At 40.0% G+C, this 22,669-nt stretch overlaps 3 protein-coding genes across 3 annotated transcripts in view; 1 reads left to right on the top strand and 2 right to left on the bottom strand.

The window, feature by feature from the left end:
* Positions 1 to 3,507: 3,507 nt before the first annotated feature.
* Positions 3,508 to 5,735, bottom strand: LOC128475046 (outer dense fiber protein 3-like). The gene is made up of 6 exons (XM_053457508.1): positions 5,627 to 5,735; positions 5,298 to 5,498; positions 4,767 to 4,868; positions 4,438 to 4,559; positions 4,167 to 4,307; positions 3,508 to 3,737 (listed from the first exon to the last, which is right to left on the bottom strand). The coding sequence occupies exons 1-6, from the start codon at positions 5,733 to 5,735 to the stop codon at positions 3,627 to 3,629; spliced, it is 786 nt and encodes a 261-aa protein (XP_053313483.1). The 3' UTR covers positions 3,508 to 3,626.
* Positions 5,736 to 7,656: 1,921 nt separating this feature from the next.
* L3MBTL3 (L3MBTL histone methyl-lysine binding protein 3) overlaps positions 7,657 to 22,669 on the top strand; it is a 29,682-nt gene continuing 14,669 nt past the window's right edge. Inside the window, exon 1 of the mRNA XM_053454694.1 lies at positions 7,657 to 7,692. The gene's annotated coding sequence lies outside the window, so the exon portion shown is untranslated. The remainder of the gene's footprint in view (positions 7,693 to 22,669) is intronic.
* LOC128472755 (outer dense fiber protein 3-like) lies at positions 11,841 to 14,067 on the bottom strand. The gene is made up of 6 exons (XM_053454698.1): positions 13,959 to 14,067; positions 13,630 to 13,830; positions 13,099 to 13,200; positions 12,770 to 12,891; positions 12,499 to 12,639; positions 11,841 to 12,070 (listed from the first exon to the last, which is right to left on the bottom strand). Exons 1-6 carry the CDS (start codon positions 14,065 to 14,067, stop codon positions 11,960 to 11,962), a joined length of 786 nt encoding a protein of 261 aa, XP_053310673.1. The 3' UTR covers positions 11,841 to 11,959.

The raw sequence follows: 22,669 nt of genomic DNA on the forward strand, positions 1-22,669 counted from the left end.
GAATATTAATTTATGAAAAAAAAGAAAAAGTCTGAATATAAGATGACCCTATAGGAATAAAGTTTTACCAGTAAATGTTAATTCATGTAAACTATGTGAACAATTTTTTTTTAATAAAAGCTATGATTGAGAAAAATATATATTTTTTTCAGCCTGCCCCCCCCCAGTTATGCACAACTGCCCCCTGGCTTGCCACTCTGCCCCAGAAATGCCTTTTAACCCTCTAAATGCCACTGTGCCCCATGATATGCCTTTTGACACCCTATGTGCCACTCTGCCTCCAGAAATGCCTTGTACCCCTATATGCCACTCTGGCATTTAGAGGGTTAAAAGGCATATTATGGGGCAGAGTGGCATATAGGGAAGTATAAGGCATTTCAGGAGGCAGAGTGGTATATAGAGGGTCAAAAGGCATTTCTGGAGGCAGAGTGGCATTAAGGGGGTTAAAAGGCATTTCACAGAGCACTCTGCTTCCAGAAATGCCTTATGCCCCCCATTTAACACTCCCTCCCTCCTCCAAACTTACCGGAGCTTCTGAGTCCCCAGTGCGTAGTCCGGGCAGCGTGTAGAGCTCTACGCGATTTGCGTAGACAACTTTCGCTGCAGCCGGGAGGCGGTGCGGGTAGCAGGGGTTGTCTGCGTCCATCGCCCAGACCTTCCCCGGCTGTCAGAGATCACAGGGAAGTGACTAAGCACCGGGGACTCAGAAGTACCTGTAAGTTGGGGGGGGGGCAGAAGGATCCAGGTCCCCTTTAATATAAGCCCCTGCTGCGGATATATATAAATATTAAACCCTGCTTCCTATATATAAATAAATATTAGCCCCCTGCTGCCAAAACATAAATAAATATTTGCCCCTGCTGCCAATATATATATAAATATTTGCCCCTGCTGTCAATATATATATAAATATTAGACCCTGTTGCCAATATATTTTATAGTGAAAAAATTGGACCCTACCCAAGCATTTCCTTGGGCCCCGCTCAACGCTCCCTTGCATGCAATCATTCCCTCCACTACCACACCAAAAATATATATATTTACCACACTGACTGCAGATCAGGGGAAGACAGTGAGAGTCAGTGCAGTCTTTCCTCCTTCTGACTTCACTTTGACATTGAGAGGTCCTCCCCCCTGTAATCATCCCCAGAGTCCCTTTGTCCCCTCATTCACTAAACCATACCGCTCTTTTACTTACACCTTGTAGTTCAGGTATAGATCAAATAAACAACACATGGAAACAGCACATGCAACTGAATAAGACAAAAAACCCTTGTATTTGCAGGTATACATAAATAATGTATGGAAACATAGCATTGCAGGTATAAACCAACAGAACACACAAACCCAGCATTGCAGGTATATATGAATTGGAAATTACATATAAACTCTGCATTAAAGGTATAGATAAAACCCCCTAAATTACAGGCATAGATCACAGGTCCCACACTCCAAAGCCAAGCCTGGCGTCCACATTGCCCACATAGAACCTTCCCAGCACCCAAATTACACACACATGACGTCACATACCGGCGCTCAGCATGAAATGCTGGCACCGCGAACAAGGCAGAGGCCTCGCGGAGAAGAGTGAGCAACTCTCTCCTCTGCGTCTATTAAAAAAAAAAAAGGCGGCGTTTCAATTGGGGAAGCACACGGGGGGGCATGCCCCCCCCTGCCGACGCCACTCCATGTTATATATGGCGCACCTTAATGTCCGGGGAGGGGCCACACGGGGCCTCTGCTGAGGCTTTGACATCACGGCATTACAGCAACACCATTTTGGCGAAGAAAGCATTTGTAGATCGCTTTCTACACCTATTTATAGTCATGACGTGTCTGGCACATCCATCCTGGTAAGTCAATTGTTGTGAAGGAGTTGATACTTTGTTAAAAGACCCTTTGCAGGCAATGACTACTTGAAATATGGAATGCATGGACATCAAACACTGAGTTTCCTCCTGTGCTTTGCCAGGCCTTTAGTGCAGCTGTCTTTGGTTGTTGTTTGTGGGTCTTTCTGCCTTAAGTTTTGTCTTCAGCAAGTGAAATGCCTCGATCGGGTTGTGAACTTGCTTTAATGAACCCACTATTAAAAACAACGCCACAGGCCTGGAAACTGGCAAGGTTCTGTTTCTAATAAAACTGGAGGGTTCCCCCTTTCAGCCCTGGATCAATAACCCAGATTATCAGGGAGGAAGGGCTCCTTATCCATATTCACTCTGACATAAGATGAATGTATACTCAATATCTGTTGAATAGAGTCACCAAATCCATCCTTTCCTTTATAGCGTTTAGGGAGATCTTTCCTGAACATTTGTGATTTAGTATATACCTAATGTCGAGCTATGCCTTCCACTACATATAGTGACATGTTCCTCAAAATTGCCCATTATACGTATTATTCCCCCACCCAGTTATACAAATAACCTATGTAGTAAGTCCAGAACACAGGGAACATATCCATTTCATTGTCTGTGGCAGTGTCCCATGATTAAAACCTTTGGACTGCCACATGTATATACTGTAGACTCATAGACATCTCCATAACAAATATGACACCAATTAGCTATCTTAGGGGTTATTGAACATACCTACAGAGGGTACGATTCTCATCTCTAACAAATTGCTATACGTAATGCAGATGGATTTTTTTGAAAGCCAGTCTTGACAAGAGATTCTTCCAAATCTGCCAGGGCTTTATTGACAAATTAGATAATGCCCTAAAATTAAAGATCCAGTAAACATTCCAACACTATTTCTGGTACCGCAACACATCAATTGTGCACCATCCACCTACTAAGTCATCTAGCTGATCTGGTGGATTCCCTCCTGAATGACTCAGGATTACATAGGGCCAGATCCTTAAGCAGCCCTAAGGTTAGAGAGTTAGGGGAATAACTTAGCTTAATTTACTTTGATAAACTGAGTGAAAAGAGATGCTGTGCAGTGGGTTTTCACAAGTTTTATTTTGTATTGTTTACTGTTTTTAGAACGTATTGATACATGTCAAATAATATATACAATGTTTGCACTATTCTAACGTTCAATTTACGTTACAACTTTTGTGAAAGTTATGACAGGGAAAGCTGGATTCCATAGCCTTTAATCATATAATCATAAATGATATAGATTTATATTGAAAATATATATATATATATATATATATATGTATGATGAAGATATTGGACAGTTTGTTCTGTGCACAAATGCTTCTATTTTATGTACATGCAGATATCATGTTTGTATATGCAGAAACTGTCTGTATACATATTTGATGAAATTCCTCCCCTCAATAAAATGAGTATTTAAAAAAAAATAAAAAAAAAAATAATAATAATAATAATAATAATAATAATACAACCATTGAAAAAGAGCAGAAAGGCTTTTCCTTACTAGGAGGAAATGAGTTTGTTGTGTCAGTTAGGATCACATTCACACAATTAGTCAGTCATCATTTTAAACATAGGATGAATTAACTGGACACATAGAAGTTGTAGGATAACTTTCCATTTATTGAATCAATGCATTAGACATCAACTCGTTCTAATCTAACTATGTAATCTATCATCTCTTCTACTTGGCCCTCGCTCTAAATCCCAGGATAAAAAAAGGGAGAGCTGCCAAGTTGATCAGTTATACTTTTTTGGCTTATCTGCCAGATCCACTATAAGTGACACAACATGTGGTGAGTGGCGGATTCCAAAGGAGAATTTAGGCGCTTGAGGCCGGGTCAGGACAACCTACAGGGAACACAGGAAGACTTCTGATAACGAGGACACAGATTATAACCACACTCTGTATCAACAATACACAAATGAACTCTAGCAACTACAATCTTTCAATAATCAAGCAGCAGGTGTATCCTTACAATACCCCCACAAAAAACAGTAACCCCCAAAATATTTTTTTCTAGCTCTCATTACTTACTTACTATGACTAACCACCAAAACTGCTGGCTATACCACATAATAGCAAACCCCAAATACAACTCTAGTGCAATATATGTTAATGCCCAGTATTTGGGCTTTTTATTAATCATGCTCTAACTGTTGCTACCATTACCCAACATTAAATCTCTTGAATGTTTACTTCATCTATACCCAGCCATTGTAGGCAACTGATTGGTTTCCGATCATTAGTCCCCTGTATTTTCTTTTCCCTTCTCTTACCTTCTCAGGTTTGTAGGATGCCGGGCTGGGTTTTTTTGCTGAGTCCCTGGGCATGGCGTTTCTGGAATGCATGCTGTACTGAGGAGGCCTATTTTGATATTTAGTTGGATCCACAGCTCCATAGGTTCCTGGGCCAGGTGTCTAAATAAATTAAAGATGAGGAGAGAATGACTAATATAATGACACTTTGGATTAACATGTCAGTTAAAAGTAAAAAAATTCAGAAGATGGAACTAAAGGATTGAATGATACAATTTGGTCAAATACTCACTTTCCTCAGGTCTTGATAGATGCTTCCAATTTCCCTCCTGCCACCCACAGACAGGTTTGGTACAGCATATCTACTAACCAAGTTTGAACCCACTATAGGGGGAAGCTTATATGCCGCTGGACCTGGGGGAAGACATGTGGTGTAAAATACAGTTGGAAGTTTATATGAAACAGAGGACAATTCACATCTGCAGAAATGTATAAAACAAATAATGCAGCTAAAAATGAAGCTGTAAAAAACAATGTGGAGGATGCTTAATGTTTGAAAAAGTACCAATATATATATATATACACAGCAATCACTATGAATTATGATGATATGATTTATACCCGGTGTCTGGTCATTGCTGAACATATTTGTTCTTGCTCCAAATGAAACCGCTGGAGCAGAGCGGTAAGGCAATTTCTTAGCAAGCTCAGGGGCGTAATATCCTGTGAAAAGAGAACACATTGGTGGGATTTACAAAATGTGATTTAGAAATGTGAAAATGAGAAAAAAAAAACGCGAAACTGCTTTTATCTTAAAATTTTCAACAATATGGCACAGGAAACGCAGACTTGTGAATGAGAAGGCACACAATAAACATTCCATTTGTGCCCAAAACAAAAAAAAACACATCCCTAGTGCTGGTACCACATTCACAGCAGAAATAGACATAAAGTTTGGTAATTCCCTTATGAAAGATATGGACTGTAGGGGCCTATGGGAAAGCTTGGATAAGAGGCCATATTTCTTGGGGTTCCACCAATCAGTAAACTTCCTACAATAAAAGCCAGTAGTTTTCTATGTGAACATAATGGAGCAAGTAAGGGTGACTAAACATTAGGCCAGCATTCTCTTATGCATTTTTCTCACTATACCTGGGCCAGGAGTTTGGAAGCTACTAAGGTCCTTGTTTCGTCCATAGATGGAGTAAGAAGGGGTGCCATCTTTGCCCTTTGCCGTTATGTTGGATGGAATAAAATGTGCTGGCCCTGGAGAGCCATTCATGATCTTAAAACGGCGTGAGCCAAAGCTGAATGCAGGAGCTTGAGGTTGGCACGGGTCGTGGTTAATATAGCCTTTGAAGGAAGCAAAAACAGACAGAGACATTAAATACATAGACATGTTTCTTACATCAACAGAGCATGGATGAAAAAAGAACAGCAAATATGAAGCAAATATATATCTAGAGTTATACACAACTCACCTGTACTCCCAGGCAAGCCATACTTGGGTCCTGGGCTGTTGTACGTGGCTGAAAGTGGGCCTCTGGGTCTGTGAGGTTTCCATCTTCCAATTGGTACCTCGGTACTCATGATGAGATTAGGCCTGGCACAAAAGTGACCAGCCTGACTGCGTAATCCAAACCAGATCAAAGCACACCTGTCAATATATATATATATGTTGTCCCATGTTCTCTAAGTTTGAGCATAGTGCTTGTGGAAAGTATTATCTGTCATTTATTACTACTGCTCTTAAAAGTACATCAGCTTGTCATGATTCTGCTGAACGTCAGTACCGGATATCAGAGATAAATAATAAAAATAACAATAAATAGGCTTTACTCTGTATAAGAATTCAGTACTTAGTGCAAGTGTAAAGCAACCAAAGGGGGTCTACACATAATTGATTTAGGATTCCAAGTGAAAATATGAGTAAGGGAATATACATTTTAAATATGTTTGCAATGCCCATTACTTATCACACCAGCATGCAGCAAATAAACTGCTACATATTTATAAGGTAGTAATCAAAATAATAAAGATAACAATGATAGACAGATCACTGCAAATATAATTCATATTATCCAAGACAAAACTACAGTAATTCTGGGACAAAATGCTTAATTTTTAACTGATGAAACAAAGATAAATGGAATCTGTCTGATGGGTTTTACCTGTCAGGTTTGGTGCTGTGAATCCAATGAATTTCCCAGATTCCTGAAGCACTGTTTTCACTGCAGTGTAAACACTATCACAGTTCATACAGAAAATACCTAAACTTGTAATGCCTGAACCTTTAGAATCCAGCTTATGGCATCATAGGATTGTGACGTCATACTCCTCCGCTCACACACATAACATCTGTCCCCCTCCTTCCTTGCAAATCTCTGTTCTTATTAAATGTACTACTACCCTTTAATTTAACGCACACTGCTGGGTGTTTCACATTCCCACGTGTCTGATATATTTAAGAAAAATGAGACATGGCTGTGGAATAGGTTAAATAAGCCATAGGCATTGGTTACTTGTGAAAATGACTTGTTTGCACCATAGATCCTAGTGTTTATTTGCAGAAAAAACAATCATTTAGATAATATTTCTCATATAGAAGGTTTAGAAGGACAAGTCACGCTCGAACTGAATTTGTTACCATAATTATAAATATTCCTGTGTATTTATAATCATGGAGAGCATACAAACAGGAAGTGAAGCTGGCTGCTTCCATCATATATAAGCCTGGTTGGTAATGAATATATGTTGCTAGGAGATAAGTGTACTTTAATACCAATATTCACAAGACAAGGACTAAGTACTAATACAGTAATATAGTAATAATGTATTTTATTTACATAAGTTGGTTTCCAAGCATTATTGAGTCTTGTAGAGCCGCTGAACGCTGGGATTGTTGGGGAGGAATTTGGGTCTCAAAGAGGAACCCTTGGGAGAGTAATTTGAATATGCCTTATGAGAGCCTAACAAATTGCCCTGTAGCATGGCGGATCATGGATAACACATAGTTAAATCCATCACCGACCTACAACCATACTCGTGGACACTTAGTTTAAACCTAAATATCAGGGATCTTATTCAAACTACAGGATAATTCTACAGTCATTTTATAAACACATTGACATCATGTTTTCTTTTACAGCACAACAAAAGTATTTATTTCATGCTAATCTTTGATTGTTCAACCACGCAAATGTACCTGAGAGTAATTATTATGGATTTATATAGCACTATCATAATCTGCAGCGCTGTACAATGGATCAAAAATGATATGGATAAGTATATATATATGTGTGTGTGTGTGTGTGTGTGTGTATATATATATATATATATATATATATGTATAAAGAGATTGCTGTTGTGGCTGTTGACAAATAAGGTAAAAATGCAAGGTCTAAAGGGAAAAAAAGTTTAATAAATGTGCTCTTGTAAAGCCCAATCGCTTGTCCGTTCTGGGACCACGTGATACAGCAGAAGGAGGTTGGATAGATAGATTTAACAGGGAAATCTTTTTAGAGGCTCCGGCTAACTCTTATTGCGTGTAAGTAATTCATTCCAGATCATAAATCGATTGTTAAATGATGTTTTGCGTTAAAAGTTAGTACAATAAATTTAAATTATTCGTGGGGAACAAAACAAACACAAAACTTACATCAGTTACTGATGCATGTTGTAAAAGCAGCAATAAGTATTGCATTATTGTAATAAAGCACTTAGTATACTATATATATATATATATATATATATATATATATATATACGTTAGACGTGCATTTTTAACTACATTATATGTACTTATCTCTTTGAAGTAAAGACCATGATTGAAATATGATTTCAAAATAACAGCTGAACTGGCAGTTATTTTTAATTCCTTAATATTAGACCCTGCTGCCAATATATATATACATATAAATATTAGACCCTGCTGCCGATATATATAGAAATATTACACCCTGCTTCCAATTTATATTAATATTAGCCCCTGCTGTGGATATATATACTTATATTATACCCTGCTGCTGATATACATAAAAATTATACCCTGCTGCCGATATATATTAATATTTGACCCTGCAGCCAATATATATTAATATTAGCCCCTACTGCCGATATATATTAATATTAGCCCCTGCTGCTGATATATACCGTATTTGCTCGATTATAAGACGACCCCCCAAAATCTGAATATTAATTTATGAAAAAAAAGAAAAAGTCTGAATATAAGATGACCCTATAGGAATAAAGTTTTACCAGTAAATGTTAATTCATGTAAACTATGTGAACAATTTTTTTTTAATAAAAGCTATGATTGAGAAAAATATATATTTTTTTCAGCCTGCCCCCCCCCCAGTTATGCACAACTGCCCCCTGGCTTGCCACTCTGCCCCAGAAATGCCTTTTAACCCTCTAAATGCCACTGTGCCCCATGATATGCCTTTTGACACCCTATGTGCCACTCTGCCTCCAGAAATGCCTTATACCCCTATATGCCACTCTGGCATTTAGAGGGTTAAAAGGCATATTATGGGGCAGAGTGGCATATAGGGAAGTATAAGGCATTTCAGGAGGCAGAGTGGTATATAGAGGGTCAAAAGGCATTTCTGGAGGCAGAGTGGCATTAAGGGGGTTAAAAGGCATTTCACAGAGCACTCTGCTTCCAGAAATGCCTTATGCCCCCCATTTAACACTCCCTCCCTCCTCCAAACTTACCGGAGCTTCTGAGTCCCCAGTGCGTAGTCCGGGCAGCGTGTAGAGCTCTACGCGATTTGCGTAGACAACTTTCGCTGCAGCCGGGAGGCGGTGCGGGTAGCAGGGGTTGTCTGCGTCCATCGCCCAGACCTTCCCCGGCTGTCAGAGATCACAGGGAAGTGACTAAGCACCGGGGACTCAGAAGTACCTGTAAGTTGGGGGGGGGGGCAGAAGGATCCAGGTCCCCTTTAATATAAGCCCCTGCTGCGGATATATATAAATATTAAACCCTGCTTCCTATATATAAATAAATATTAGCCCCCTGCTGCCAAAACATAAATAAATATTTGCCCCTGCTGCCAATATATATATAAATATTTGCCCCTGCTGTCAATATATATATAAATATTAGACCCTGTTGCCAATATATTTTATAGTGAAAAAATTGGACCCTACCCAAGCATTTCCTTGGGCCCCGCTCAACGCTCCCTTGCATGCAATCATTCCCTCCACTACCACACCAAAAATATATATATTTACCACACTGACTGCAGATCAGGGGAAGACAGTGAGAGTCAGTGCAGTCTTTCCTCCTTCTGACTGCACTTTGACATTGAGAGGTCCTCCCCCCTGTAATCATCCCCAGAGTCCCTTTGTCCCCTCATTCACTAAACCATACCGCTCTTTTACTTACACCTTGTAGTTCAGGTATAGATCAAATAAACAACACATGGAAACAGCACATGCAACTGAATAAGACAAAAAACCCTTGTATTTGCAGGTATACATAAATAATGTATGGAAACATAGCATTGCAGGTATAAACCAACAGAACACACAAACCCAGCATTGCAGGTATATATGAATTGGAAATTACATATAAACTCTGCATTAAAGGTATAGATAAAACCCCCTAAATTACAGGCATAGATCACAGGTCCCACACTCCAAAGCCAAGCCTGGCGTCCACATTGCCCACATAGAACCTTCCCAGCACCCAAATTACACACACATGACGTCACATACCGGCGCTCAGCATGAAATGCTGGCACCGCGAACAAGGCAGAGGCCTCGCGGAGAAGAGTGAGCAACTCTCTCCTCTGCGTCTATTAAAAAAAAAAAAGGCGGCGTTTCAATTGGGGAAGCACACGGGGGGGCATGCCCCCCCTGCCGACGCCACTCCATGTTATATATGGCGCACCTTAATGTCCGGGGAGGGGCCACACGGGGCCTCTGCTGAGGCTTTGACATCACGGCATTACAGCAACACCATTTTGGCGAAGAAAGCATTTGTAGATCGCTTTCTACACCTATTTATAGTCATGACGTGTCTGGCACATCCATCCTGGTAAGTCAATTGTTGTGAAGGAGTTGATACTTTGTTAAAAGACCCTTTGCAGGCAATGACTACTTGAAATATGGAATGCATGGACATCAAACACTGAGTTTCCTCCTGTGCTTTGCCAGGCCTTTAGTGCAGCTGTCTTTGGTTGTTGTTTGTGGGTCTTTCTGTCTTAAGTTTTGTCTTCAGCAAGTGAAATGCCTCGATCGGGTTGTGAACTTGCTTTAATGAACCCACTATTAAAAACAACGCCACAGGCCTGGAAACTGGCAAGGTTCTGTTTCTAATAAAACTGGAGGGTTCCCCCTTTCAGCCCTGGATCAATAACCCAGATTATCAGGGAGGAAGGGCTCCTTATCCATATTCACTCTGACATAAGATGAATGTATACTCAATATCTGTTGAATAGAGTCACCAAATCCATCCTTTCCTTTATAGCGTTTAGGGAGATCTTTCCTGAACATTTGTGATTTAGTATATACCTAATGTCGAGCTATGCCTTCCACTACATATAGTGACATGTTCCTCAAAATTGCCCATTATACGTATTATTCCCCCACCCAGTTATACAAATAACCTATGTAGTAAGTCCAGAACACAGGGAACATATCCATTTCATTGTCTGTGGCAGTGTCCCATGATTAAAACCTTTGGACTGCCACATGTATATATTGTAGACTCATAGACATCTCCATAACAAATATGACACCAATTAGCTATCTTAGGGGTTATTGAACATACCTATAGAGGGTACGATTCTCATCTCTAACAAATTGCTATACGTAATGCAGATGGATTTTTTTGAAAGCCAGTCTTGACAAGAGATTCTTCCAAATCTGCCAGGGCTTTATTGACAAATTAGATAATGCCCTAAAATTAAAGATCCAGTAAACATTCCAACACTATTTCTGGTACTGCAACACATCAATTGTGCACCATCCACCTACTAAGTCATCTAGCTGATCTGATGGATTCCCTCCTGAATGACTCAGGATTACATAGGGCCAGATCCTTAAGCAGCCCTAAGGTTAGAGAGTTAGGGGAATAACTTAGCTTAACTTACTTTGATAAACTGAGTGAAAAGAGATGCTGTGCAGTGGGTTTTCACAAGTTTTATTTTGTATTGTTTACTGTTTTTAGAACGTATTGATACATGTCAAATAATATATACAATGTTTGCACTTTTGTAACGTTCAATTTACGTTACAACTTTTGTGAAAGTTATGACGGGGAAAGCTGGATTCCATAGCCTTTAATCATATAATCATAAATGATATAGATTTATATTGAAAATATATATATATATATATGTATGATGAAGATATTGGACAGTTTGTTCTGTGCACAAATGCTTCTATTTTATGTACATGCAGATATCATGTTTGTATATGCAGAAACTGTCTGTATACATATTTGATGAAATTCCTCCCCTCAATAAAATGAGTATTTAAAAAAAAAAAATAATAATAATAATAATAATAATAATAATAATAATAATAATAATACAACCATTGAAAAAGAGCAGAAAGGCTTTTCCTTACTATGAGGAAATGAGTTTGTTGCGTCAGTTAGGATCACATTCACACAATTAGTCAGTCATCATTTTAAACATAGGATGAATTAACTGGACACATAGAAGTTGTAGGATAACTTTCCATTTATTGAATCAATGCATTAGACATCAACTCGTTCTAATCTAACTATGTAATCTATCATCTCTTCTACTTGGCCCTCGCTCTAAATCCCAGGATAAAAAAAGGGAGAGCTGCCAAGTTGATCAGTTATACTTTTTTGGCTTATCTGCCAGATCCACTATAAGTGACACAACATGTGGTGAGTGGCGGATTCCAAAGGAGAATTTAGGCGCTTGAGGCCGGGTCAGGACAACCTACAGGGAACACAGGAAGACTTCTGATAACGAGGACACAGATTATAACCACACTCTGTATCAACAATACACAAATGAACTCTAGCAACTACAATCTTTCAATAATCAAGCAGCAGGTGTATCCTTACAATACCCCCACAAAAAACAGTAACCCCCAAAATATTTTTTTCTAGCTCTCATTACTTACTTACTATGACTAACCACCAAAACTGCTGGCTATACCACATAATAGCAAACCCAAAATACAACTCTAGTGCAATATATGTTAATGCCCAGTATTTGGGCTTTTTATTAATCATGCTCTAACTGTTGCTACCATACCCAACATTAAATCTCTTGAATGTTTACTTCATCTATACCCAGCCATTGTAGGCACTGATTTGGTTTCCGATCATTAGTCCCCTGTATTTTCTTTTCCCTTCTCTTACCTTCTCAGGTTTGTAGGATGCCGGGCTGGGTTTTTTTGCTGAGTCCCTGGGCATGGCGTTTCTGGAATGCATGCTGTACTGAGGAGGCCTATTTTGATATTTAGTTGGATCCACAGCTCCATAGGTTCCTGGGCCAGGTGTCTAAATAAATTAAAGATGAGGAGAGAATGACTAATATAATGACACTTTGGATTAACATGTCAGTTAAAAGTAAAAAAATTCAGAAGATGGAACTAAAGGATTGAATGATACAATTTGGTCAAATACTCACTTTCCTCAGGTCTTGATAGATGCTTCCAATTTCCCTCCTGCCACCCACAGACAGGTTTGGTACAGCATATCTACTAACCAAGTTTGAACCCACTATAGGGGGAAGCTTATATGCCGCTGGACCTGGGGGAAGACATGTGGTGTAAAATACAGTTGGAAGTTTATATGAAACAGAGGACAATTCACATCTGCAGAAATGTATAAAACAAATAATGCAGCTAAAAATGAAGCTGTAAAAAACAATGTGGAGGATGCTTAATGTTTGAAAAAGTACCAATATATATATATATACACAGCAATCACTATGAATTATGATGATATGATTTATACCCGGTGTCTGGTCATTGCTGAACATCTTTGTTCTTGCTCCAAATGAAACCGCTGGAGCAGAGCGGTAAGGCAATTTCTTAGCAAGCTCAGGGGCGTAATATCCTGTGAAAAGAGAACACATTGGTGGGATTTACAAAATGTGATTTAGAAATGTGAAAATGAGAAAAAAAAACTGCAAAACTATGTTTATCACAACATTTTCAACAATATGACACAGGAAACGCAGACTTGTGAATGAGAAGGCACACAATAAACATTCCATTTGTGCCCAAAACAAAAAAAAACACATCCCTAGTGCTGGTACCACATTCACAGCAGAAATAGACATAACGTTTGGTAATTCCCTTATGAAAGATAAGGACTGTAGGGGCCTATGGGAAAGCTTGGATAAGAGGCCATATTTCTTGGGGTTCCACCAATCAGTAAACTTCCTACAATAAAAGCCAGTAGTTTTCTATGTGAACATAAAGGAGCAAGTAAGGGTGACTAAACATTAGGCCAACATTCTCTTATGCATTTTTCTCACTATACCTGGGCCAGGAGTTTGGAAGCTACTAAGGTCCTTGTTTCGTCCATAGATGGAGTAAGAAGGGGTGCCATCTTTGCCCTTTGCCGTTATGTTGGATGGAATAAAATGTGCTGGCCCTGGAGAGCCATTCATGATCTTAAAACGGCGTGAGCCAAAGCTGAATGCAGGAGCTTGAGGTTGGCACGGGTCGTGGTTAATATAGCCTTTGAAGGAAGCAAAAACAGACAGAGACATTAAATACATAGACATGTTTCTTACATCAACAGAGCATGGATGAAAAAAGAACAGCAAATATGAAGCAAATATATATCTAGAGTTATACACAACTCACCTGTACTCCCAGGCAAGCCATACTTGGGTCCTGGGCTGTTGTACGTGGCTGAAAGTGGGCCTCTGGGTCTGTGAGGTTTCCATCTTCCAATTGGTACCTCGGTACTCATGATGAGATTAGGCCTGGCACAAAAGTGACCAGCCTGACTGCGTAATCCAAACCAGATCAAAGCACACCTGTCAATATATATATATATGTTGTCCCATGTTCTCTAAGTTTGAGCATAGTGCTTGTGGAAAGTATTATCTGTCATTTATTACTACTGCTCTTAAAAGTACATCAGCTTGTCATGATTCTGCTGAACGTCAGTACCGGATATCAGAGATAAATAATAAAAATAACAATAAATAGGCTTTACTCTGTATAAGAATTCAGTACTTAGTGCAAGTGTAAAGCAACCAAAGGGGGTCTACACATAATTGATTTAGGATTCCAAGTGAAAATATGAGTAAGGGAATATACATTTTAAATATGTTTGCAATGCCCATTACTTATCACACCAGCATGCAGCAAATAAACTGCTACATATTTATAAGGTAGTAATCAAAATAATAAAGATAACAATGATAGACAGATCACTGCAAATATAATTCATATTATCCAAGACAAAACTACAGTAATTCTGGGACAAAATGCTTAATTCTTAACTGATGAAACAAAGATAAATGGAATCTGTCTGATGGGTTTTACCTGTCAGGTTTGGTGCTGTGAATCCAATGAATTTCCCAGATTCCTGAAGCACTGTTTTCACTGCAGTGTAAACACTATCACAGTTCATACAGAAAATACCTAAACTTGTAATGCCTGAACCTTTAGAATCCAGCTTATGGCATCATAGGATTGTGACGTCATACTCCTCCGCTCACACACATAACATGTCCCCCTCCTTCCTTGCAAATCTCTGTTCTTATTAAATGTACTACTACCCTTTAATTTAACGCACACTGCTGGGTGTTTCACATTCCCACGTGTCTGATATATTTAAGAAAAACGAGACATGGCTGTGGAATAGGTTAAATAAGCCATGGCCATTGGTTACTTGTGAAAATGACTTGTTTGCACCATAGATCCTAGTGTTTATTTGCAGAAAAAACAATCATTTAGATAATATTTCTCATATAGACGGTTTAGAAGGACAAGTCACGCTCGAACTGAATTTGTTACCATAATTATAAATATTCCTGTGTATTTATAATCATGGAGAGCATACAAACAGGAAGTGAAGCTGGCTGCTTCCATCATATATAAGCCTGGTTGGTAACGAATATATGTTGCTAGGAGATAAGTGTACTTTAATACCAATATTCACATAATAAGGACTAAGTACTAATACAGTAATATAGTAATAATGTATTTTATTTACATAAGTTGGTTTCCAAGCATTATTGAGTCTTGTAGAGCCGCTGAACGCTGGGATTGTTGGGGAGGAATTTGGGTCTCAAAGAGGAACCCTTGGGAGAGCAATTTTAATATGCCTTATGAGAGCCTAACAAATTGCCCTGTGGCATGGCGGATCATGGATAACAAATAGTTAAATCCAACACCGACCTACAACCATACTCGTGGACACTTAGTTTAACCCTGAATATCAGGGATCTTATTCAAACTACAGGATAATTCTACAGTCATTTTATAAACACATTGACATCATGTTTTCTTTTACAGCACAACAAAAGTATTTATTTCATGCTAATCTTTGATATGATTTTGTATCGATCTTTATTTAATTTACATCATCTTCAGTTCCTGACATTTGTTAAACTGACCTTTATTTTAACCATTTCCGTGCCACCATTAGAAAGCCAACCAAACAGTCTTTGTTACAGAACTATTTCTTTATAATACAGAGAATAATCTCGTGGCCATCTTATAAAGTTTCCGGATATGCTTACGCTCATTGGTGTGAAAAGCCTAGTTGTTCAACCACGCAAGAGTAATTATTATGTATTTATATAGCACCATCATAATCCGCAGCGCTGTACAATGGATCAAAAATGATATGGATAAGTGTATATATATATATATATATATATATATATATATATATATATATATGTGTGTGTGTATATATTTATATATATATATATATATATATATATATACATATACAAAGTCCAAAATTAACAATTGCACTCCAATTACCACTTATTTTTGCCCGGTGCCAAGTAGCTGCAACAGCAATTCATCCTGGAGCAAGTCCCTGGAGTGCCGGTAACAATCTTTGGATATTATATATATATATATATATATATATATATATTATAGTTGAATAAATGTGCTTTTGTAAAGCCCAATCCCTTGTCCGTTCTGGGACCACGTGATACAGCAGAAGGAGGTTGGATAGATAGATTTAACAGGGAAATCTTCTCAGAGGCTCCGGCTAAATCTTATTGCGTGTAAGTAATTCATTCCAGATCATAAATCGATTGTCAAATGATGTTTTGCATTAAAAAGTTAGTACAATAAATTTAAGTTATTCGTGGGGAACAAAACAAACACAAAACTTACATCAATTAGTGATGCATGTTGTAAAAGCAGCAATAAGTATTGCATTATTGTAATAAAGCACTTAGTATGCTTAGCCACATAATTCGATTTATTTAGACATTTATTTGAACATGTCGATGACCTGTTGGATTGGCTTATTTACATCACGGTCATCATCATAATCCAACCCCCAACATGAATCCCCCCCCTATCATTATCACCCCATATTGCACCGGAATTATCCCTCTCTATCTCTACACTCAGAGATTATATCCCCTTCATACCCACCCCAGCATATCACAATTCATATTTCTGTATATGTGTCGATTTACTTACCTCCCTGTCCCTGGCCTATGAATCTACCCATCAGTGCCACAACAGATATGTCATGTCCAGTATGGCGCTAACTGGCAAATATGCAGTGGATTGAAGATCTGTGCCACAATCAACGCAGATCTCTTTACGACTACTGCTGCAGCACAGCCCCACATATTTTCAGATGGCCGGTCTTGATACATGTACAGTGCCCTTACATACATTTACACTTCACATATACACTGCCCATAAAAACACACCTTCCCGTACACACACATTTACACTACCTTTCACACACCTGCCCATATACACACATATACACTGCCTAACACATGTCTGCCCATTCACACACATATATGCTGCCCATATACACACCTTGCCCATACACACACACATATGCCCATACACTCCCCATATACACATGCCTGGCCATACTCAAACATATACACATGCACTTACACATACACTGCCCTTACACATGTCTCCCAATACACACACATATACATAGGTCTAAAGTGACTTCCACCTCTTTCAGTCTGCTGATGTCTATGTCTCATCAGCATCTCTACTAATACTTCTGGATGGGATGTTTTGTACACATTTGTCTAGTTCCTTTTAGGAGTCATCATCTCACTTTCTGTCGTGGTTGGGTGAGTGGAGCGTAGCGCAAAAATTACAAAAAGAAAAGCCATAAACTTTCCTAGGGTTCAAAGCAGGCAGTGGTTTTAATGAAGCAAATAACATCAAGGTAAGGTAGTTAAAGAAGAAAGCAGAGTTTGGAAGGTAGAAGTAGATGTCATTAGTGTCATTTTTCTATAGTCTCTGTTCCTGTATAATTCCTTATCTCAGATAACATTGGTTGGCCATATTCATAGCTGTTTCCTTACATTCTTGATGTATATTAAGTTGTTAAGTAGTATCTTATATTTGTTAACATTGTTATTTCCCATGGGCACTCCAACTTTATCTGGAGACATTTCCTTTGTATGTATGTGAACACATTTGATTGAATACATTTGATTGATATTATAACCTTTTTTATATCAACCCCTTCCCCCCTTAAATTTCAGTACATAGAGTAATAGGTCAATAAAGGCCATGTTTTATGAACTCTTTCAGAAGCATTTATCCATTGCAGTTATATTTCTTCATATATTTTATTCACTTTTATTTGTAATCATTTTAGATATAATTCCCTATTCTGGTTGAAATTTGTAAAAAACAAAATAAAAATCCAGTCTACAGTGCAAAATTTTAACTGATAGGCAGTATGTCCTTATTCAAGAAAGTGCGTGAAATGGATTTATTGAATGAAATGGAAGATGAATGAAAAGGAGGACAAGATATGAATATTTTTGTTATCTTTATACCTCTGCCTAGAATGTATTGCTTATTGTTGATCGCCTCCTAAGCTCTTTAAAATCAGTCATATTTTGCCATATTATATATGGTGCACCTTGATTTCCAGGGAGGGGCCACACAGGGCTTCTGCTGAGGCTTTGACATCAAGGCATTCAGCAACACCATTTGGGTGAACAAAGCGATTGTAGATCGCTTTCTACACCTATTTATAGTCATGACGTGTCTGGCACATCCATCCTGGATTGTTGTGAAAGGGTTGATACTTTGTTAAAAGACCCTTTGCAGGCAACGACTACTTGTAATATAGAATGCATGGACATCAAACACTGGGTTTCCTCCTGTGCTTTGCCAGGCCTTTAGTGCAGCTGTCTTTGGTTGTTGTTTGTGGGTCTTTCTGCCTTAAGTTTTGTCTTCAGCAAGTGAAATGCATGCTCGATCAGGTTGAGAACTTTAATGAACCCACTATTAACAACAACGGTACAGGCCTGGAAACTGGCAAGGTTCTGTTTCTTATAAAACTGGAGGGTTTCCCTCTTTCAGCCCTGGATCAATAACCAGATTTTCATGGAGGAAGGGCATGGGCGTAGGAACCGGGGGGGGGCGGGGGTAAACAGATGATCAGATCCCCCCCAGTAACTCATGCCCCGCCCCAATAGAAACGCCGCAGGAGGAGAAAGAGGGGTGTCTGTGGTGACAAGTATTGTTGTCAATGTTTTAGCCGGTTGAACTCTTCCTGTATTACATGTCTTTTGATATGTTAACGAGGGCACACCTACAGTGATTCAATATGCCTGTTGAATGAAAAATCTTAGTTCAGTTTCTCTCTGCCCACCATCCTGCATGGATGGGGTAATCGGTGGTGTGCTGGGTTATGTTGGACCTTTAGGTTGCAGGTTAGTCTTGGAAAGTGTTGCATTGTATGTTGGGCTGTCACTCATTTATTGTATGTTACTGTGTTTTTGTCTCTTATTAAATATCTGTTAAAGTAGACAAATCTTTGTGAGATATATTTTTATATTTGGTTAAACACCACAGTGCTGAGCGGTCGTTTTCCCCGACTGCAGTGGTGGGAGCGTGAGGCGTCTGTCTAGGTGCCAGCGCTTCACGCTGAGTGCCGGCATATGACGTCATTTACCGGTGCTCAGCAGTGAAGCCGCGCGTATCGCGGCAGAGCAGTGAGATAGAGGCCTCGCGCTCCCACCACAGGACTGCAGGGTAAGTGAACTACAATGGGCGGTAGGGAGAGGGTAGCTAGTGAGAAGGGGGGTAGGGAGAGGGTAGCTAGTGAGAAGGGGGGTAGGGAGAGGGTAGCTAGTGAGAAGGGGGCGGTAGGGAGAGGGTAGCTAGTGAGAAGGGGGTAGGGAGAGGGTAGCTAGTGAGAAGGAGGTGGGGAGAGGGTAGCTAGTGAGAAGGGGGCGGTAGAGAGAGGGTAGCTAGTGAGAAGGGAGGGTAGGGAGAGGGAAGCTAGTGAGAAGGGAGGGTAGGGAATGGGTAGATAGTGTGAGAAGGGAGGGTAGGGAGGGGTAGATAGTGTGAGAAGGGAGGGTAGGGAGGGGGTAGATAGTGTGAGAAGGGAGGGTAGGGAGGGGGCAGATAGTGTGAGAAGGGGGGTATATAGTAAGAAAGTGTGAGAAGGGGGAGAGGGGATAGATAGTGTGAGAAAGAGGAGAGGGGGTAGATAGTGTGAGAGGGCTTAGATAGTGTGAGAAGGGGAGAGGGCGTCCGTTTGTCTCCTCTGTCGTCGTCACCGCCTGCCTCAGCACTGCCCCAACTGCAGTGGTGGGAGCGTGAGGCGTCTGTCTCGGTGCTGGCGCTTCACGCTGAGCGCCGGCATATGATGTCATAGAGGCCTCGCGCTCCCACCACAGGACTGCAGGGTAAGTGAACTACAAAGGGCGGTAGGGAGAGGGTAGCTAGTGAGAAGGGGGTAGGGAAAGGGTAGCTAGTGAGAAGGGGGGTAGGGAGAGGGTAGCTAGTGAGAAGGGGGGGTAGGGAGAGGGGGTAGGGAGAGGGTAGCTAGTGAGAAGGGAGGGTAGGGAGACGATAGCTTGTGAGAAGGGAGGGTAGGGAGAGGGTAGCTAGCGAGAAGGGGGGTAAGGAGAGGGTAGATAGTGTGAGAAGGGAGGGTAGGGAGGGGGTAGATAGTGTGAGAAGGGAGGGTAGGGAGGGGGTAGATAGTGTAGCTAGTGAGAAGGGAGGGTAGGGAGAGGGTAGCTAGCAAGAAGGGGGGTAGGGAGAGGGTAGATAGTGTGAGAAGGGAGGGTAGGGAGGGGGTAGATAGTGTGAGAAGGGAGGGTAGGGAGGGGGTAGATAGTGTGAAAAGGGAGGGTTGGGAGGGGGTAGATAGTAAGAAAGTGTGAGAAGGGGGAGAGGGGGTAGATAGTGTGAGAAGGAGGAGAGGGGCTAGATAGTGTGAGAGGGCTTAGATAGTGTGAGAGTGCTTAGATAGTGTGAGAAGGGGGAGAGGGGGTAGATAGTGTGAGCGATGGGGAGAAAGTGGGGATCTGATGGGGGAAAATGCTGTCCCCCCAGATTTTTAGGGGTTCCTATGCCCATGAGGAAGGGCTCCTTATCCATATTCACTGTGACATACGATGAATGTATACTCAATATCTCTTGAACGGAGTCACCAAACCATCTTTTCCTTTATAACATTTAGGGAGATCTTTTCTGAACATTTGTGATGTAGTATATACCTAATGTCAAGCTATGACTTCCACTACATATAGTGACATGTTCCTCAAAATTACCCATTATACGTATTATTCCCCACCCAATTATACAAATAACCTATGTAGTAAGTGCAGAACACAGGGAACATATCCATTTCATTGTCTGTGCAGTGTCCCATGATCAAAACCTTTTGGACTGCCACATGTACATTGGACTCGGTCTATACAGACGACTGTAAAGACCCAGAGTGCCCAAAGATGGAATTCAGGAGTTGTTGTGCAGTAGCGGAGATGGAAAGGGCCTGGTGCAGGGCAACTGCACTCACCCGGGTGGGCATCTAGGGTTGAGCAGCCACATACCAGCAATCTGACATAGCGGCTGATGTTGTCCAGAAAGTGGAGATATCCTGCAGGGACCCTGGAGTAGGCATGAAACATAGCACTGGAATCATGTGCAGGACGCTGCAGGCTGGGACTACAGAAGCTAAGCAGAGTATCAACAGAAACGTAGCAAGCAAGGGGGACAGAGCAAGCAAGGGATAGGGAAACCAAGCAAGGAACATAACCAGACAAGACATCCATGATTCAGGGCACAACAAAGGACAAGGAACAACGCAAGGAACACAGGGGAAGGAGTGAGGAGCCGGAATCCACGGACACTTCTCCATTAAGCAAGGATAGGGCATCTTAACTATGGGACATAGGGAGAGGAGAGAGGAACCAAAATCCTCAGAAGATACAGGGCAGGAGGGCAAAGGTACACAAAATACTGACACACAAGGATACAGGACTAGCCTAGGACTATAAGATAACTATTGGAGATTCCGTCACATCATATGGCCATAGCATGCTTAGCCCACCACTACACCAAAGTACTCCAATATTCGGTGGGTCCTAACGCTAAACCCTGCTTACAGAGGTACTAAACAAACCAAACAAGAAATCTAAACACATAGCAATGAGACATACATTTGGACCCTGACATACATACCGTAGACTCATAGACATCTCCATAACAAATATGACACCAATTATCTATCTTAGGGGTTATTGAAAATACCTATGACAAATTAGATAATGCCCTAAAATTAAAGATCCAGTAAACATTCCAACACTATTTCTGGTGCTGCAACACATCAATTGTCCTCCATCCACCTACTAAGTCATCTAGCTGATCTGGTGGCTTCCCTCCTCAATGACTCAGGATTACATAGGGCCCGATCCTTCAGCAGCCCTAAGGTTAGAGAGTTAGGGGAATAACTTAGCTTAATTTACTTTGATAAACTGAGTGAAAAGAGATGCTGTGCAGTGGGTTTTCACAAGTTTTATTTTGTATTGTTTACTGTTTTTGGAACGTATTGATACATGTCAAATAATATATACAATGTTTGCACTTTTGTAACGTTCAATTTACGTTACAACTTTTGTGAAAGTTATGACAGAGAAAGCTGGATTCCATAGCCTTTACATCATATAATCATAAATGATATAGATTTATATTGAAAATATATATATATGTATGATGAAGATATTGGACACTTTGTTCCGTGCACAAATGCTTCTATTTTATGTACATGCAGATATCATGTTTGTATATGCAGAAACCGTCTGTATACATATTTGATGAAATTCCTCCTCTCAATAAAATGAGTATTTAAAAATAATAATAATAAGAATAATAATAATACAACCATTGAAAAAGAACAGAAAGGCTTTTCCTTACTAGGAGGAAATTACTTTGTTGTGTCAGTTACGATCACATTCACACAATTAGTCAGTCATCATTTTAAACATAGGATGAATTAACTGGACACATAGAAGTTGTAGGATAACATTCCATTTATTAAATCAATGCATTAGACATCAACTCTTTCT

This window comes from Spea bombifrons, chromosome 2, assembly GCF_027358695.1.
Source record: "Spea bombifrons isolate aSpeBom1 chromosome 2, aSpeBom1.2.pri, whole genome shotgun sequence".
Classification (NCBI taxonomy): Eukaryota; Metazoa; Chordata; class Amphibia; order Anura; family Pelobatidae; genus Spea; species Spea bombifrons.

Excerpts from the sequence above, each read along its gene's own strand:
- LOC128475046 (XM_053457508.1), bottom strand. The coding sequence starts at position 5,735 with ATGAGTACCGAGGTACCAATTGGAAGATGGAAACCTCACAGACCCAGA. Across the intron at positions 4,560-4,766 it reads CAGCAATGACCAGACACCGG|GTCCAGCGGCATATAAGCTT; the intron begins GTATAAATCATA and ends GTCTTCCCCCAG. Across the intron at positions 4,308-4,437 it reads TCTATCAAGACCTGAGGAAA|ACACCTGGCCCAGGAACCTA; the intron begins GTGAGTATTTGA and ends TAATTTATTTAG.
- LOC128472755 (XM_053454698.1), bottom strand. The coding sequence starts at position 14,067 with ATGAGTACCGAGGTACCAATTGGAAGATGGAAACCTCACAGACCCAGA. Across the intron at positions 13,201-13,629 it reads CTTCCAAACTCCTGGCCCAG|GATATTACGCCCCTGAGCTT; the intron begins GTATAGTGAGAA and ends CTCTTTTCACAG. Across the intron at positions 12,071-12,498 it reads CATCCTACAAACCTGAGAAG|GTTGTCCTGACCCGGCCTCA; the intron begins GTAAGAGAAGGG and ends TGTTCCCTGTAG.